At 40.6% G+C, this 17,972-nt stretch overlaps 1 protein-coding gene across 1 annotated transcript in view; it reads right to left on the bottom strand.

Moving 5' to 3' along the window:
- LOC140482871 (ALK tyrosine kinase receptor-like) overlaps positions 1-17,972 on the bottom strand; it is a 1,059,465-nt gene that overhangs the window by 110,890 nt on the left and 930,603 nt on the right. Inside the window, exons 15-16 of the mRNA XM_072580591.1 lie at positions 17,582-17,726; positions 5,047-5,229 (exon numbers count right to left, since the gene is read on the bottom strand). Of these exons, the coding sequence (XP_072436692.1) occupies positions 5,047-5,229; positions 17,582-17,726 (328 nt within the window). The remainder of the gene's footprint in view (positions 1-5,046; positions 5,230-17,581; positions 17,727-17,972) is intronic.

Below are 17,972 nucleotides of genomic sequence, written 5' to 3'. Positions count from 1 at the left end.
CTCAACAGCTTGATATTTCATCTGGAAAATGTGACACAGTGAAGGTACAGATTGGCAAGAACATGGATTGAGAACAAAATTTTCCTTCAAAGCACAAATGCCAGTGTACCCATTTGCTACTGGGTGCATATTACTTGCTCGCAAAAGCAAGTAATTCAGCAAAAGCACCCTGTTTTTATTCAGTGAAAACTTGAATGATTGATGTCCTCATAGAAAACACATATTCCAATATAGAACATAGAAACGTATAGCACAGAATAGGCCCTTTGGCCCAAAATGAGGTTTAATCATAATGTAAAGTATAGTAACTTAACCGACGCATCTGCTATCCATGTGCATGTCCAGCAGTCGCTCAAATGTCCCCAGTGACTCTGCTTCCATCACCACAGCTGGCAACATATTCCATGCATTCACAACTCTCTGTGTAAAGAACCTACCTCTGACGTCTCCTTTACACATTCCTCCGAATATCTTCAAACTATGACTCCTCATACCAGTCAATCCTGCCCTGGGAAAAGTCTCTGGTTGTTGACTCTATCTATGCCACTCATTATCTTGTAAACCTCGATCAGGTCTCCTCTCTTCCTCCTTCTCTCCAGACAGAAAAGTCTGAGCTTATTCAACCTTTTTTCATAAGGCAAGCCTTCCAGTCCAGGCAGCATCCTGATAAACCTTCTTTGCACCCTCTTCAAAGCCTCTGTATCTTTCCTATAATAGGGTGACCAGAACTGGACACAATATTCCAAGTGTGGTCTCACCAGTGACATATAGAGCTGCAGCAAAACCTCGCGGCTCTTAAACTTGATCCCCCTGTTTATGAAAGCCAAAATACCATAAGCTTTCTTAACAACCCTATCCACTTGGGTGGCAACTTTGAGGGATCTATGTACTTGCACATCCAAATTCCTCTGTTCCTCCACACTGCCAAGAGTCCTGTCTTTAATCCTATATTCAGCATTCAAGTTTGACCTTCCAAAATGCATCACTTCACATTTATCCAGGTTGAATTCCATCTGCCATTTCTCAGCCCAGCTCTGCATCCTGTCTATGTCTCACTGCAGCCTGCATAGCCCTCAATACTATCAACAGAACCTCCAATCTTTGTGTCATCGGCAAATTTACTAACCCACCCCTCAACCTCCTCATCCAAGTCATTTATAAAAACTACAAAGAGCAGAGGCCCAAGAACAGAGCCCTGCGGGACCCCACTCAACACTGACCTCCAGGCAGAATACTTTCCATCTACAATCACTCTCTGCCTTCTGTCAGCCAGCCAATTCTGAATCCAGATAGCCAAATCTCCCTATATCCCATACTTCCTGACTTTATGAACAAGCCTACCATGGGGAACCTTATCAAATGCCTTGCTGAAGTCCACATATACTGCATCCACTGCTTGACCTTCATCGACCTGTCTTGACACCTCCACAAAGAACTCAATAAGATTTGTGAGGCATGATCTGCCCCTTACAAAGCCATGCTAACTGCCTTTAATCACACTATGCTTTGCCAAATAGTCATAAATCCTATCCCTCAGAATTCTTTCCAAAACTTTGCTGACCACAGACGTAAGACTGACTGGTCTATAATTGCTAGGGATTTCCCTATTACCCTTCTTGAAAAGAGGAACAACATTCGCCTCCTTTCAATCCTCCGGGACGACTCCCGTGGAGAGTGAGGAGGTAAATATCCTTGCCAGTGGTTTGGCAACCTCCTCTCTCACTTCCCGGAGCAGCCTAGGATAAATCTGGTCTGACCCTGGCCAAATTTCCAGCATATCAACTTCATCAATCTTGATCCGGTCAAGACTGTAACCCAGCTCCTCAAAGTTTTCATTTACAACAAGTTCCCTTTGTTTGGTGAAAACTGAAGCAAAAAACTCATTTAGGGCTACCTGTATCTGCTCAGACTCCACACACAAGTTCCCTCTGCTATCCCTGATCGGCCCTACCTTCTCCCTGATCATTCTCTTATTCCTCACTTCCTTCTTGCCAAGTCTTTTTTGTGCTCCCTCCTGGCTCTCCTCTGTCCATTTCTGAGCTCCTTTCTAGCAAGCCTGTAATCCTGTAAAGCTGTGCTAGATCCTTGCTTCCTCCACCTTACATAAGCTGCCTTCTTCCTTTTGACAAGAAGTTCCTCTATTCTCATCATCCAAGGTTCCTTAATCTTACCCCTTCTTACCTGTCTCAGAGGAACAAATTCGTGCATCACTCGCAACAACTGTTCCTTAAATAGGCTCCACATGTCTGCTGGGCCCTTTCTGTGGAACAATTGCTCCCAGTCTGTACTTCCCAACTCCTGTCTGATAGCGTCATAATTTCCTTTTCCCCAATTAAATATCTTCCCTTGGTAACTGCTCCTTTCACTCTCCAAGGCTATGCTAAATGTGAGGCAGTTGTAATCACTTTCACCAAAGTGCTTTCCCACCGCAAGATCTGAGACCAGTCCTGGCTTGTTGCCAAGCACCAAGTCCAAAATGACCTCTCCCCTCGTCGGTCTGTCTACATACTGAGTAAGAAAACCCTCCTGAACACACCTGACAAAAACAGCTCCATCCAAACCATCTGCACTTAGGAGGTTCCAGTCGATATTGGGAAAGTTGAAATCACCCATAACAACAACCCTGCTACTTCTGCAATTTTCTAGAATCTGCCCGCCTATGAATTCTTCAATCTCTCTACTGCTATTAGGTGGTCTGTAGAAAACCCCCAATGCGGTGGCTGATCCCTTGCTGTTCCTAACTTCTACCCACTAGACAAACCTTCCTCAACAACCTTCGTTTCTGTAGCTGTGATGCACTCTCTGATTAGCAATGCTACACCCCTGCCTCTTTTTCCACCCTCCTTGTTCTTATCAAACGTTCTAAACCCTGGAACATCAAGCAACCATTCCTGCCTCTGTGAAACCCAAGTCTCCGTTATGGCCACAACATCGTAGCCCCAAGTACTGATCCATGCTCTAAGTTCCTGGTACAATTTGGAACAGAATCAGATGGAAGGTCCAGTGGGATTGGGAACATCTCACTCCACCTTTGCTGCTTTTGATAAGCAGCATTATGAGTTTCTCACTAGGCCTTAGAACAAAAAAAAAATCCAAAGAATCACTGCAGACACAATGAGCCAAATAGAGAAAGATTAAGCACTATATTACAAGGGTCCTTGTGATAGATGGCAGCCTTGAAATGTGCCTGTTTGCTGTAGTGCAATCTGTTTTAGAGACTCACCGCTAAGGGGTATGCCTCTGCCTGGAAATATCCTGATTAGAAATATTCCTCATAGATTTTCATCAATATAATTTCAGGTTTGTGCCTCAGGGCTGAATCTTACTCTTTTGAATCAGTGTGAGTTGTATCAGATTTCTTTGAGGGATTCTCACTGCTAAACCCAGTGAAATTTCTTGTTGTATCTTACCAAAGTCACCTCATTAATTACCTGCCCCATGACATCCCTCACATCCAATTCTAGCCCTGTCTTAGCAAAATCCATTTCTAGAATAACTTGCTCGGTATAAGACATCCACCTCACAACCTTGCTCCCTCTCACTATTGCCTGCAATGTCTTCCCTCACTGCTCGACATTCAGCTCCCAGCTCTTTTCTTGGAAAGCATCCTGATTCTGCCCTCTTTAAATGGCTGACTGACTGTGTCCAAGACCCTTGTCTGCTATTGGAGACTGCTCTTTGCTCATTATGTTGTGTCAACTCAGCAAATGTTATCCTTCACTGACAGAGTGCAGAAGACAATTCTTGCCTTTGTGTCTACCCTAAACAGCAAGGCACAAAAGAAGGGACTTTCAAACTAGAGGGCATAATTTTAAGGTTAGAGGAAAAAGATTTAAAAGGGACCTGAGTGGTGACTTTTTCATACACAGGATGGTTCGTATGTGAAATGAACTGCTAGGGGAAGTGGTAGATGTATGTACAGTTACAGCATTTAAAAGACATTGGACAGGTACATGAATAGGAAGATTTAGAGGGATATGGGCCAAACACAGGCAAGTGGGACTAATTTAGTTTGGGAAACTTTGTTGGCATGGACGAGTTGGACTGAAGGATCTGTTTCCATGCTACATGACTCTATGACTTGGTTAGGCATAGTTGGATTATCTCGATGCACACTCATAATGCCAGTCATTACCTTTTGCCAGGTAATTTTGTAACAAAAAAGACAAAGGCTGACATATAGATTCAAATACCTGAAAGTTTTATGAGGAGCACAGACATTTCCTATGCCCATGTATTGCCATTTTCCCTTAAATAGCCACACGCAATTAAAATTTATCCATCACTGAAAATTCAAAACATCGAAAATAGGAGCAGGAGTTGGCCATTTTATTGTCCACCATTCAATATAATCGTGTCTGATGATCCAACTCAGTGCTCTGCTTCTGCTTTTTCCCTATCCTTTGATCTCTTCAGCCCTGAGAATTACATCTAAATCTTTCTTGAAAGCATTTTATGTTTTAGCCTCAAGTTCAATGTTTTGCCCTCAAGATCTCATCTTCCATGTGATGTTGGAGTAAGCGAGGACTGCAGATGCTGGAGAGTCAGAGTCAAAAAGGGTGGCGCTGGAAAATCACAGCAAGTCAGGTAGCATCCGAGGAGCGGGACAGTCGACGTTTTGGGCATAAGCCCTTCATCAGGACGGCTCCTCGGATGCTGCCTGACCTGCTGTGCTTTTCCAGTGCCACTCTTTTCGATTCTTTAATGTGATGTTGCAAGGCAGTGTTGAAAATGGACTGGTGGGTACATAAATAGAGATGATGCTGCAATAAAGTGCAAAGTCAGTTTGGAAACGATCAAACAAGTGATCAGGATGATACAGTTCCAAATGTGCCTGTTTGCTGTAGTGCAATCTGTTTTAGAGACTCACTGCTAAGGGGTATGCCTCTGCCTGGAAATATCCTGATTAGAAATATTCCTCATAGATTTTCATCAATATAATTTTAGGTTTGTGCCAACATCCAATCAGAAAATCTACTCTGCTCATCACTGTAATTATATTCCATTGTAATAATGTATGTTTGCAAATAATAAAACATAGCCAACCTATATAGCCTCCACCACCTCCCCCTGCCGTACAAGCTCCTCCTCCTCCTCCGAAACCTCCACGTGTTATCCAGCCCCACTTCTTGATGGCCTGTGGGCAGGATTGTCCACCTTCAGCTCCTTCGGTCAGTGATTTGCCAGACCATGGTGGGATAGTGATGTCACTCCAACCACCACCACCCCCTGTCGAGAAACATAAAAGGGAAAATAAATACAGGAATAAAAGTGGAACCCAAATGGTCTCCATATATTATGTTTGTGGTACAGTCTAAAATAGATAGTTTGCATAATTTCCCATCTTAGGACTCATTTATTTCCAGCACAGCTTTTGTTTACTGCAATTTTATTTCTGTTGTGTGAATCATCAATAAAAATAATCTCAATCTATCATTTTCCATATAAACTGCCTATTGTGACACAAAAGTCTATGTATTCAAGAATAAAGAACAAGGAAGAGTACAGCACAGGAACAGGCCCTTTGGCCCACCAAGCCTGACGCTTTTTGAATCTACAAACCTTTTGCCTCTGCACTATCTGTAACCCTCTATTCTCTGCCTATTCATACACCTGCCAAGATATTGCTTAAATGTTGCTGTTGTGTCTGTTTTTACTATCTCCCTGGCAGCACATTCCAAGGACTTATCACCCTCGGTGTAAAAATCTTTCCTCTTACATTGTCTTTAAACTTTTCCCTTTTCCCCTAAACCTATGTCTGCTAGTAATTGACATTCCTACTCTGGGAAAAAGACTCTGAGTATCCATTATATCCAAGCCTCTATAAACATGTATTGTCCTATTTCTCCTTATAGCTAATAACCTCTAAACCAGGCAACATCCTGGTTTCTTTATTCCTGATGAAGGGCTTTTGCCCGAAACGTCGATTTCGCTGCTCGTTGGATGCTGCCTAAACTGCTGTGCTCTTCCAGCACCACTAATCCAGTATTTGCTTTCCAGCATCTGCAGTCATTGTTTTTACCTCAAACCTTTTCTGTACCCTATCCAAAGCCGTTACATCTTCTGGCAATTTGGTGATCAGAATATTATATGCAATATTGCAAATGTGGTCTATCTAAAGTTCTATACAGCTATTACCTATTCATTTATCTAAGACCCCTATTCTGGGGTCTTGCTTTGACTAAATAGGCTGCCATGTTTACCACAACACAACTGATCACATTTTAAAAATAATGAATCGATTGCTTTGTGTATCTAAAGCTGGAAAGACATTAGAGGTAAGTATAATTGTCTCCCGGACTGATAAGGTGCCAAATATAATCCCCTGGTCTGTGCTAAATTAGGAGATATATGGCAGAAGAGGCCAATAATGGACCACCTAGAATACCAAGGGCAGCACAATGGGAACACTATCTGCCTCGAGTCCCCTTTGAAGTCACTTACCAGCCTGATTTTGCATAGCATTATTGTTTCTTCTCTGCTGCTGTGTCAGAATCCAGGAACTATTTTCTTGACAGTCTCTTAAGAAGGGTCACTGGATTGGAAATATTAACTCTACTTTCTCTCCACAGATGTTATCAGACTTGCTATGTTTCTCTAGCAGTTTCTGTTTTTGCTTCAGGTTAACAGCATTCTTTTTTCTTTGTCTTATTTACCCCTGACAATGTTGTGAGTGTCAAGATTAGAGTGGTGCTGGAAAAGCACAGCAGGTCAGGCAGCATCTGAGGAGCAAGAAAATTGATGTTTCAGGCAGGAGCCCTTCATCAGGAATGTTATAATTATTCAGATTATTATAATGAATTCATTAAGAGTGTTCTTTTTAATAATTTCTATCAATGATACCACATGAAATGATTGTCTAACTCCTGTCTTGTGACAAAGTGTTGAATGGAAGCCAGACAGTTCTTCATTTGGATAAAAGGAAGAAAAGAGGCAAAATAAGAGGGCAAAATAAAACTGCGAGAGGGCTCCAGCCCAAAATGTCAATTTTCCTGCTCCTCGGATGCTGCCTGACCACTCTAATCTTGACTCTGATCTCCAGCATCTGCAGTCCTCACTTTTGCCAATGTGTATCTACACTACATGAACACCAGCAGTTCAAGAATGTGAGTTGCTGCCACCTTGAAGGGCAATTAAGGATGGGTGGTAAATGCTAACCTGGCCAAAAATGCCCACATTTCTAGGACAAATCAATATTTGATCACTGTCCAGTGAGCTCTATGGCACAATGATCATCAGTCGGAATGTTCTGGATGACAGTTGGCTAAAGACAGGATCCTGTTGTTTGTCGACTTATCACAGTTTAGACGTGTTCATTGTAACATACAAGTTGGATGAGGTAACAAAGGACAGCCAGTGCCAATTCATCTGGAACCCAAGACAGTTATGTTCACTAATGTGATTCCCCCTCTTATTTTGCCTCCTTTCTTCCTATTATCCAAATGAGGAACTGTCTGGCCTCCATTCAACACTTTGTCACAAGACAGGGGTTAGACAATGATTGCATGTGGTATCATTGATAGAAATTATTAAAAAGAACACTCTTAATGAATTCATTATAATAATCTGAATAACGATAACTGAAACAATAAATTGTTTCGTATTTCACATTTCACTCGGTCTCTTTGACGTTTGTTAAAATGAATAGGCAGTGCACAATCAATTTAATGGCTGACTGAGCATCCTGAATTCATTAATGTCCTGACTACAAGAGATGTACTCTTGTTGATAATCGACCAGGCCTCCTTGTACACATCAGAGGAGATAAAGTAGTTTTTTCCTTAACTATATCATATGAAGCATTTCCACAATCAGTTTCTTTAAGTGCTGCAATTATAATAAAAGATATCTTTGAAAGGACAGCATTTCTGATGTAGTGCAATCAATATGGGTGGTGTGAAATTAAAATGTTAGGCTAAGGCAGTTTAAGATGCAGTTAAAAAATAATTGATATGAATTAGAAAACAATAGACAACAATTTTCAATAGTGTCAGTGTTGCCAGGTGTGTGTGTGTGTGAGAGAGAGAAAGGTCTGTCACTGCTGCTAGTAGCAAGCTACTTAGCAATTTGAGGTGATGAATTTTGGCTATAATTCACAAAATGTATAATTCAAAATTAAAAGATTAAAAGTCAAGTTTTAACAATAATTTAGTTGTTAAATGTGTCATGACATCGATGGATTGTGCTTTTCATGAATTTGAAAAGTGAATTGCGATGATTACAGATGCAGACTACTACAGCTGCAGCTTTTCATCTAGTGCATTAATAATATGGTAAAGACCCCACTTTAATTGATTCAAAGCCTTCGTGAAATTATTTTATTCTATTTGATCCCTTCCTCTGCCTGAAGAATACTCTTGCTGAAATATGGTTTCACAGGTGCTGGCAGTTTTTGGATTAAGCATTCAAAATAGTTATTCTTTGAATGTGAGCCATGACAGTGAAAGAATACATTCCCCTGGGAGTTTTTCAAATCGTGGCCATTTTTCCAAGGATTCTACAGAATCATCTAAAACTGTCTCGGTGTAATGCCATAATTATATCTGGTTGGTCAGGTAAGACAAAAAGCAGGAACCTACAGGCCAGTCAGCTTAACATCTGTGATGGAGAAAATGCAAGAATCTATTCATATTCCAGAACTTTCAAAAATCTTCAATCAGGTAGAATCGACATATTTTTATGAAAGACAAATCATGTTTGACTGTTTTCAGAGTTCTTTGACAAAGGAGAAAACAAAGTGGACAAAAGGGGGCCTGTAGATGTTATAGAGTCATACAGGACAGAAAAAGATCCTTTGGTTCAACCAGTCCGTGCCGAACATCACCTCAAAGTAAACTAGCCCCACCTGCCTGCTCCTGGTCCATATCCCTCCAAACCTTTCCTCACTCATGTACTTACCTAACTGTCTTTTAAACCTTATAATTTTGCCTGCATCTACTACTTCCTCAGGAAATCAATCCACACACAAACTACCAACTGTGTAAAGAAATTGCCCCTCGTGTCTCCTCTCACCTTAAAAATATGCCCCCTGATCTTGTAATCCCCCACCCTAGGGTAAAGACACCTGCCATTCACCTTAACTATGACCCTTATGATTTTATTAATCTCTATAAGGTCATCCTTCAATCTCCTATGCTCCAGTGAAAAAAGTCCCATCCTATCCAGCCTTTCTTTATAATTCAGACCTTCCAACATCTTGATAAATCTCTTCTGAACCCTCTGTAGTTTAATAATATGGGAATGGTGCTGGGGCCAGTACTATTTGCAGTCTATATCAATGAAAGCACTGAATGTATGATTGCTGAACTTGTTAATGGCACAAAGATAGGAGAATAAATTGGGAAGAGGACATAATAATTCTGAAAAGGAATATATATAGTTTATGACAGTGGACAATAAATGTGGAAGATCGATATAATGTGGAAAAATGTGAATCTGAAAAGGACCATATTACTTAAATGGAGTGAGATTTGCAGAACTCTGCTATACAGGAATGTGGATGTCTTGGTACACAAACCGCAGTTACAGAATGTGATTATGAAGGCAAATGAGATGTTGCTGTTTGGTACTGGAGGAGCGAAAATATCAAAATAAGGAAGATTTGTGACAATTGCACAGGGAATTACTGAGACCATACCTGTAGTCTTGGTGGTCTTACTTAAGAAAGGACATAATTGCAAAAAAGAGTTACTGGACTGATTCCTGATGAAGGGGTTGTCTTATGAGGAAACATTAGGCCTGCATCTATTGGAGTTTCAAAGAATGAGAGATGATCTTACTGAAACATACAAGATGCTGAGGGGCCTTGACAGGACTGATACTGAAAGGATTTTTCCCTTTACGGGAGAGACTAGAATTAGGGATTCTCCCATTCAGGACACATATAGGAATTGTTTTTTTGGAGAACTTTCTGTCCTAGACAGCAGTAGAAATAGAGGTATCTCTTTTTGTTAGGCTGAGTTAGAAATAGTTCTGACTGACAATGAAGTAAAATGGTATGGGAATACACAGGAAAATAGAGATCATAATAAGATCACTCATGATCACATCAAATAGTTGATCAGCTTACTCCTGCTTCTAATTTGGATTTTCTGTTCATAAGCCAAGTATCTTCAACCATGAAGACCCAGTTGAGGAGGTTGATTCTGCTGTGGATCTATATCCATTTAGGGTTTCTCCTCTGACCAATATTCAGATTTTTTCTTTATTTGGGGGCATTGACTTCAGTTTTAAGAGTTCAAACTGACCAAACATAAACCAGTATCAAACTATGTTTGCTCCTACATCTGGAATATTTTTAATGGTGCTCGTTCTGGCTCAATAACAGAGTTTTCGGTCTCTTCAGAAAATTACAGGCTGCAAGACTGCTACCACTGTTGGGTTTTTGGCTTTTGGATGAAGCAATTAAACCAAGGCCCAATCTGAATGAAAAGGATTCTCTAATGCTTTTCCCAAGAAATGTAGGCTGCCATTGCCAACATCTATCTGACAAATCCCACGCACATTAAATCATCTGGTGATTTACCTGATTGTGGTTTGTGAGATAATGCTGAATGAAAATTGACTGCTGTGTTTCTTTGAGTTTCAAGAATGACCACATGTCAAATAACTCTCACAAGCAAGAAAGCACTTTGAGATGCCCTCAGGTTGTGAGATTCAAGTCCTTTTGACAGCCTTACTGTCCAGTGAGGTGCAAGAATATGTTAAGGTAATGGGTCTGGTTGTCCTTAATGGGTATTTCATTTCTGTGGCTAGAACCATAAGGTATTGCAAGTGATCAGTACAGCAGTTTTGAGCAATGCCATTGATATTATCAAGAAACAGGAAGGACAGGAAGCAGGAGAAATGTTATTCACCAAATGCACACCATTAAAATGTCAGGGAGTTTTATGAAGCTGTCACTATTTTGAAATGTAAAATGTCAAAATTTGGAATGATGCAATTCTTTTTCAAATTTCAGAATTGTTATTAAGCCTGGATGAAATTAAAGATTTGATCAGTGCTTAGAAAAGGTTAACAGCATAAAGTGAGTGGAGTAATACTTGTTTTCTCTTATTACTGAAACACAAAATTCACAAAATTATGTTCTTTCTTCTCACAGAAATCCATAATTGCTCCACTAGGTTTATGCATATAGACAATAAATGTCAACAGTTTGCACTAGTCTGGTGTTCAGCCTCATATGGCTTAAGCTCCAAAAAGCTGTTAATGATATTATTGCACCAACGTCATACAGAATAATTGCAAAGATTTTTCCTTCACCAGCCTATCTACAACAGGGTTGGAATCTAATGGAATGCCATTGACAACAGCTCACAGGAATTTTGGATGGCCTGATGGAATTAGGACCCAGTCAGGCATTTATCTTTATACTGTTAGGGTTCTGGTTCATCTGAGATATATATTCCCCTTGAAATCCTGGTGTGATTGGCTGAGAAGCTGCCAGCCAATTAGAGCCAATCCTGTATTAGCAGTGCCACCAAGAGTGCTGGCTGCTCTGGTACTACATGGTAGCCTAAAACAAGGATTGATGATGGAGCAAGAAAAGAAGGTTAGTGGGACTGGTTACCTCGGGTTTCAGAGGGCAGAATCCCTTGAGAAGAGGTGGAGGTTCAATTTGAGATTGAGTTTAATGAGTTTGATTTATTGTTGTCACATGTAGCAAGGTAGAGTGAAAAGGAAGGAGGACCTTACTCCAGGTCAGTTCCTCCTTGCTGCTGAGTGCCTGTATGGCTGCATAGAGAGCTCCACCTACCAGGCTCCAGGCCTCAGCATCAGAGCTTTTCTGTTCATCATCTCACTGGGCCCACTGGCTGCTGGTTAAGTATTAGTAGTGGAGGAATGAGGCTCTATTAGTTGCCCTTATTGGTTACCCTCAATTGTCCTCCAGGCAGGAAGGCTGTCTGTTCGGTATATTGTTTCAGATTCTGGAGCAACCTTGTGATGATGTCATGGAGTTCCTCCTCACTGGGCATAAAGAGCACAGTGAAGGTAGACTGAAGAAGGAAAGGTTCAAGATGTGATAATATCTACTGCTCTGAAATTCAGAACCCTTAGGGCATTATGTGAAAGCAGATAGCAAGAATATTTTTAAAGATCTTATTATCATAAAGAGGCTTTTCTTCCATTTCTGCAAAACTTTGGTTACTTGGGGGAACAGGAGGAGGGGACAGGACACAATAATTCTGAGGGAGGCCCAGGAAGTGTTGGAATCTCATAAGCACCACCTCTTGCACTCCCAACCAAGCTGATTATTTGTGCACTTAACTGAAAAGCAGCGTACAAATACGCACAGGTTGTTATGGAGGCTGATATATCACAGCACCTGCTCTGGGATGGCTTGTATATCAATTTCCAGGGACAATACTCATGTGAAAGGTAAACATCACCACAGGCTGGATGGTCCAAACAACTGAATTCATGCTGTAATTACTTTGCAATAAACTTTAGACAAAATAAGGTTAGGCATTTAATGAACAACAAGATTCATGGTATGTGGGCACTGCTGGGGTTGATCCCTAACTGTCTTGAGAAGGTGGTGATAAGACACCTTCTGGAATCTGTATTGTTGAGGTACTGTTGAGGAAGAAGCTTCAGGTTTTTGACCTGGTGTCAGTGAAGGAATGGTGATATATTTCCAAACTAAGATGACACATGACTTAGCGGGGTCCTTGTGGGTGATGTTGTTCCCATTTGCTGCCATAGTTCCTCTAGCGCAGTTATGGTCATGGGTTCGAACTAAGCTGGCAGAGAAGCCTTGGCTAGTGCTGCAGTGCACCTTCATATACACCACAGGCTCTGTGCACTGGGTGGTGGAGGGAATTAACGTTTAACATGGTTGGGGAGGTGCCCATTAAGCAGACTACTTTTGCCTGGATGGTGTCGAACCTCTTGAGTTTTGGAGCTCCACCCATCCTGGCAATTGGCGAACACTTCATCACTCTGCTCGTGTTTTGTCTGCCGCAGACTACTTTTGAGAGGTCAGGAGATGAATTACTCAGTGCAAAATTCTTAGTCTCTGACCTGGTCTTGTAGCCACTAGTCTGTGACTTGTCTCTGAGATTGTGGAATTCAATCCCGCAGCACCAGTGTTTAATGATTTTATTTTAAATCATAACCTTGATTATTCAGTCACTGTAAATCACTGTCCATGATGCACTTTTTGCATGGAACCATGTCTATTCCAAATCAGCAAAGCCTTAAATCATTGCAAAACAGTGAATTATGAATATTTTGAAAAAATGTATATTGAAAAATAAAGGTGAGTTGATAATTGATTTATTCTCAAGTCTTGGAATTTTGAATTTTTTTTCAGCTGGCCAGCATTTGGTGCCATTTATATTTTTAATCGTTTTCTTTGAATCAAGTGATTGACAAAACATTTCAATACAAATTCTTTATGATGGTGAAGCGTTCTAATACCAAAGAATAAACGTAATGCGAGCAGGAGTAGACCACACATCCCCTCAAGCTTGCTGTACCATTCAATATGATCATGTTTGACGTATCGCCTCAACTCCATTTTCCTGCCTACTGCCCCATACTCATTGGTTTGCTGCCAGATCAAAAAAATCCAACTACCTCAGGCTTAAATATACTCAACAATGGGGCATCCACAATCTTCTGACATGGACTACTCTGAAGATTCATAATGCACTAACTGAAGGAACTTCACTTCTTCTCAGCCCTAAACAATTAGTTCATTTACGCTCTATGTTTTAGAATCTGGGAAAAATAACCTCTCAGTATCTATCTTGGGAAGCCCATCCAGAAACTACATGTTTCAATGATATCAACTCTCATCTTCTAAACTCCAGGGAATATAAATCCAAGTATTTAGCCTTTCATCATCGGTCAACCCTTTCACCTCAGAAGGCAATCGAGCAAACCTTTGCTGTACGATCTCCAAGGCAAGTACATCCTCCTGAGGTATGACCAGAAGATCACAAAATATAGATGCAGAATTAGGCCAGTCAGCTCATCAATTCTGTTGCACCATTTGATATTTTTCTCAGCCCCATTCTCCTACCTTCTTCCTGGAACCCTTAAACCCCTTACCAATCTCTGACTTAAATACACTCAATGACTTGACCTCCACAGCCCTTTGTGGCAATGTGTTCCACAGATGAACCACCTTCTGGTTGAAGAAATTCCTCCTCACCTCAGTTCTAAAGATTTGTCCTTTTTCTCTGAGGCTGTGCCCTCTGGTCCTAGTCTCGCCTACTAGTGGAAACATCTTCTCCATGTCCACTGTATCTAGGCCTTTTCTGTATCCTGTAAATTCCAATCAGGTCCCCCCATCCTTCTAAACTTCATCAAGTACAGGCCCAGAGTCTTCAACTACTCCTCATAGGGCAAGCCCTTCATCTCCAGGATCATTCTTGTAGATCTCCTCTGGACGTGTCCAATACCAGCACACTGTTCCTTGGATATGGAGCCCATAACTGTTCATAATATTCTGAATGTGGTCTGACTAGAGCTTTAATCAACCTCAGCAGTGCATCTCTGCTCTTGTATTCTAGCCCCCTTGAAATGATGCTATCATTGTATTTGTCTTCCTAATTGCCAACTGAAACCGCATGTTAACCTTAAGCGAATACTGAACTTGGATTCCCAAGTCTCTTTGTGCTTCAGATTTCATAGAATCATAGAATCCCTCCAGTGTAGCAGGAGGCCATTTGACCCATTGAGTCTGTACCAATACTCTGAAGAGCATCCCACCCATTTTATCCTTACCTTGGCTAATTTATCTAGCTGGCATATTCCTGTATTCTACTGGGCAATTTACCACAACCAATCCGCCTAATCTGCATATCTTGGCACTGTGGGAGGAAACTGGAGCAGTTGGAGGAAACCCGCACAGACATGGGGAGAATATATAAACTTCACACAGAAGCTTCACAGAACACCCAAAGCTAGAATGGAACCTGGGTCCCTGACCGTTATGCCACTGTGCAACCCTAAGCCTTTCCCCATTTCCGAAACCTTTCCCCATTTTGAAAATAGTCTATGCCCTTATTCTTCTACTTAAAGTGCATAATCTCACATTTTTCCACATTAATTTCCACCTGCCAGTTTGTCGTCCATTCTCCTAGCCTGTCCAATTTCTTCTGCAGCCTACCTACTCCCCCAATATTATGTGTTCCTCCACCAATCTTTGTGTCATTTGCAAACTTAGTGATAATGCCTTTGTCCAGATCGTTTATGTATGACCTGATTAGTTGTGATCCCAACGCTTATCCCTGGGGAACTCGACTAGATGTCAGCCACCATCCCGAAAAAGAGCTCTTTATCCCCATTCTCTGCCTTCTGCCAGTCAGTTAAACCTCTATTCATGCCAGTACCATGCTCCAAACATCATGGGCTCTTTTCTTATTTATCAGCTTCCTGAACAGCACCTTGTTAAAAGCCTTCTGGAAATCCAAATAGATCACGTCTACTGGCTCTACTTTGTCTAAATTGCTTGTTACCTCCTTAAAGAATTCTAACAGATTTGTCAGGCATGACCTCCCCTTGATGAAGCTGTGCTGACTGAACCCTATTTTACCCTGCACTTTCAAGTACTCTACAATGACTTATAATCAAGATTCTGGTGCTGAGTTCATAGATAGTTATGATGCATCCATCTCTAATCCTGACCCCAAAATGCTTCTACTCTGTGTCCTTTCTACAAATAAAAGGAAAATCATTTTGCACATCAACAATTAAGAGTTCCACTTCTTTTAGAACACATTTTGCTTTTCCATTCTTATCACCAAAGTGAATAAGCTCATACTTTCTATTTAAACTCAGTTTGCCAGCCTGTTCCCTATTTGCATAAACTGTCTATATGTTTGTAGTCTCTTTGTTTTCTCCTGACAGTTTTCATTTCTACATAACTTTGTACATTAATCCAAAAAACACAAGATATAAATTAGTAAGTCAGGAATAAGAAAGAAAACCAAGATTAACAAATTTTGCATTGAAAATTCTGAGTTTGTGGAATAAAAGTTATCAGCATAAGCCATCAAAACAAATAGTATAAGTGGATACAAGAGGCTATTGAAAAATGAAGTCACTGAGGGATGTGGTGAGGAAGTGAGGCGGTGAACTTGAGCAAAAGAAAAGGTATGTGTGTACTTGCTGGCCCCAATGTCCCTACTTTCCAAGATTCAATTAGAATCTCAACAATTCCACAACCTTTTCTGGTGCTGCTTTGTGACCATATGATCTTATCTTCATTCACTCATCCTTCCAGCAACTAATCACTCAGCATCTGCCTTACACCGTGGCTGGTTGCAATGAGGAACTCTCCATTGTGGGAAAGCAGTGCTGAAATGTCAGCAGATTCTCTAATTTACATCCAGGTCACTGAGTTCAGAGTTCATTGTCCTAATTTGTCATGTCAATGGTACACTGCAGTCGTTCACTGAATGAAAGACAGAACTGAGTTTATACTGAGGCCATTGACTTAGAGCTGATTAGTTACACAGATTACACATTACTCTAAGTCATCTTAAGTAACATCTACAAATTGTATTTGAGGCAATAAAACACAAATATTATGCTGCAGTTGTTTTAGTTAAATTGCCTGTGATTTCAAGTGTTAATGGCATATCAAAGATAATATCTGAAGAGTGGTTTGTAGAGAGACTGTTTGTGACATTTTAAATTGGATGTGAATTGGTGAAATGGGATATAACGCCAATGTGTCAGCAATCTGCTTGAAGTAATTATAAGCAGATCAATAAGGCTAAGGGCTGAAGGATTTAAGGCTTCATAAATTAAGGAATTTTATAGTGTGATTGCTTTGCAAGGTCACATTATTTTCACAATATAAGAACATTTCAGCAAGTCTTTTGATCACAAGTGAAACACTTCTTCAATTGACCCTGAGGTCCATGAAAACAAACATTTTCGGGGCTTGCATGAAAGGGAGCAAAAAAAAAGGAAAACAGACATTCATCCCTTCAAATTTTAATTCTTGCTGGAAAGTGAATCTATGGGAACACTGAGTGGGGACAGGATTGAGCACAAAGGTTTTGCCTTCCATTGTTTGTTCATGAAAAACGACCACTTGAATTACATTGTGACTTGTTGTCAATGTCTGTGAAATATAAAGCAAAGACAAATCTAAAGAAAATGAAAATCCAAACTCTAGTCTTTGCGTCTGATTTCATCCGGAAGCCAAGATCTTAGTGGAATGTTGAAAATACTCAAGTACTTGGATTAACTGTAAAGAGAAAAATGGAATTCACTTTTATATTGGTGATTAAATTATAATTTTACTCTTGATTAGATGACATGCTGAGGCCAATGTGGGAGAAAGTCAAAAGGTAAATGAGGATATACCCATCTCTGTTCAATGCTTGTCTTTTTTGAAAAAAATGAAAATAATTATACACTTGATTTCTTTTGTTTTTTTTTAAAAGAGATGGCTCCCCTATCGCTTCAGATTGTTGCACTCGAGTCATTAATATAAATTCCCTTCTGAAATATACACCATAGGACAATGGTAACAAAATTTGCAGTTGATACAAAAATAGAAGGCACAGTGAATTCTTTAGAATGCCAAAAGAAGCTATTTAAGGATATAACTCACCTGCAGCACCTGACCTCCCATTCAAACCAGGAACAGTGGAATCGGTTTCGAGCATCTCTTCTGGGAAACTGGAATCTTTACTTAAATAGGCTTTGCCACCTCCACCTGCTGCGATCAGCAGTGGTACTGGTTCTCCATTATCCATCTGGGCCATATTAGGGTTGCAAGCACAATGCAAGCACAGTTAAATGAAGCAATTTACAAATCAGAAGACCATTCAGCTCATCATGTATGTGCCAGCCTAAAGTGAGTTTTACAGCCTAACTCTATTTTTCAGTTCTTGGCTTGTAGCTCTGTAGATTATGGCACATATCCATGAATCTTGCTAAATGCAGTGAGGGTTTCTGCCTCTGCCAATCTTTCCCACAGTTGTCCCAAACCTGTGCCACCC

The sequence above is a fragment of the Chiloscyllium punctatum genome, chromosome 11, assembly GCF_047496795.1.
Source record: "Chiloscyllium punctatum isolate Juve2018m chromosome 11, sChiPun1.3, whole genome shotgun sequence".
NCBI classification, from domain to species: domain Eukaryota; kingdom Metazoa; phylum Chordata; class Chondrichthyes; order Orectolobiformes; family Hemiscylliidae; genus Chiloscyllium; species Chiloscyllium punctatum.
Note: the sequence above shows the minus strand (reverse complement) of the source record. Positions and strands in the feature narration are given on the sequence as shown.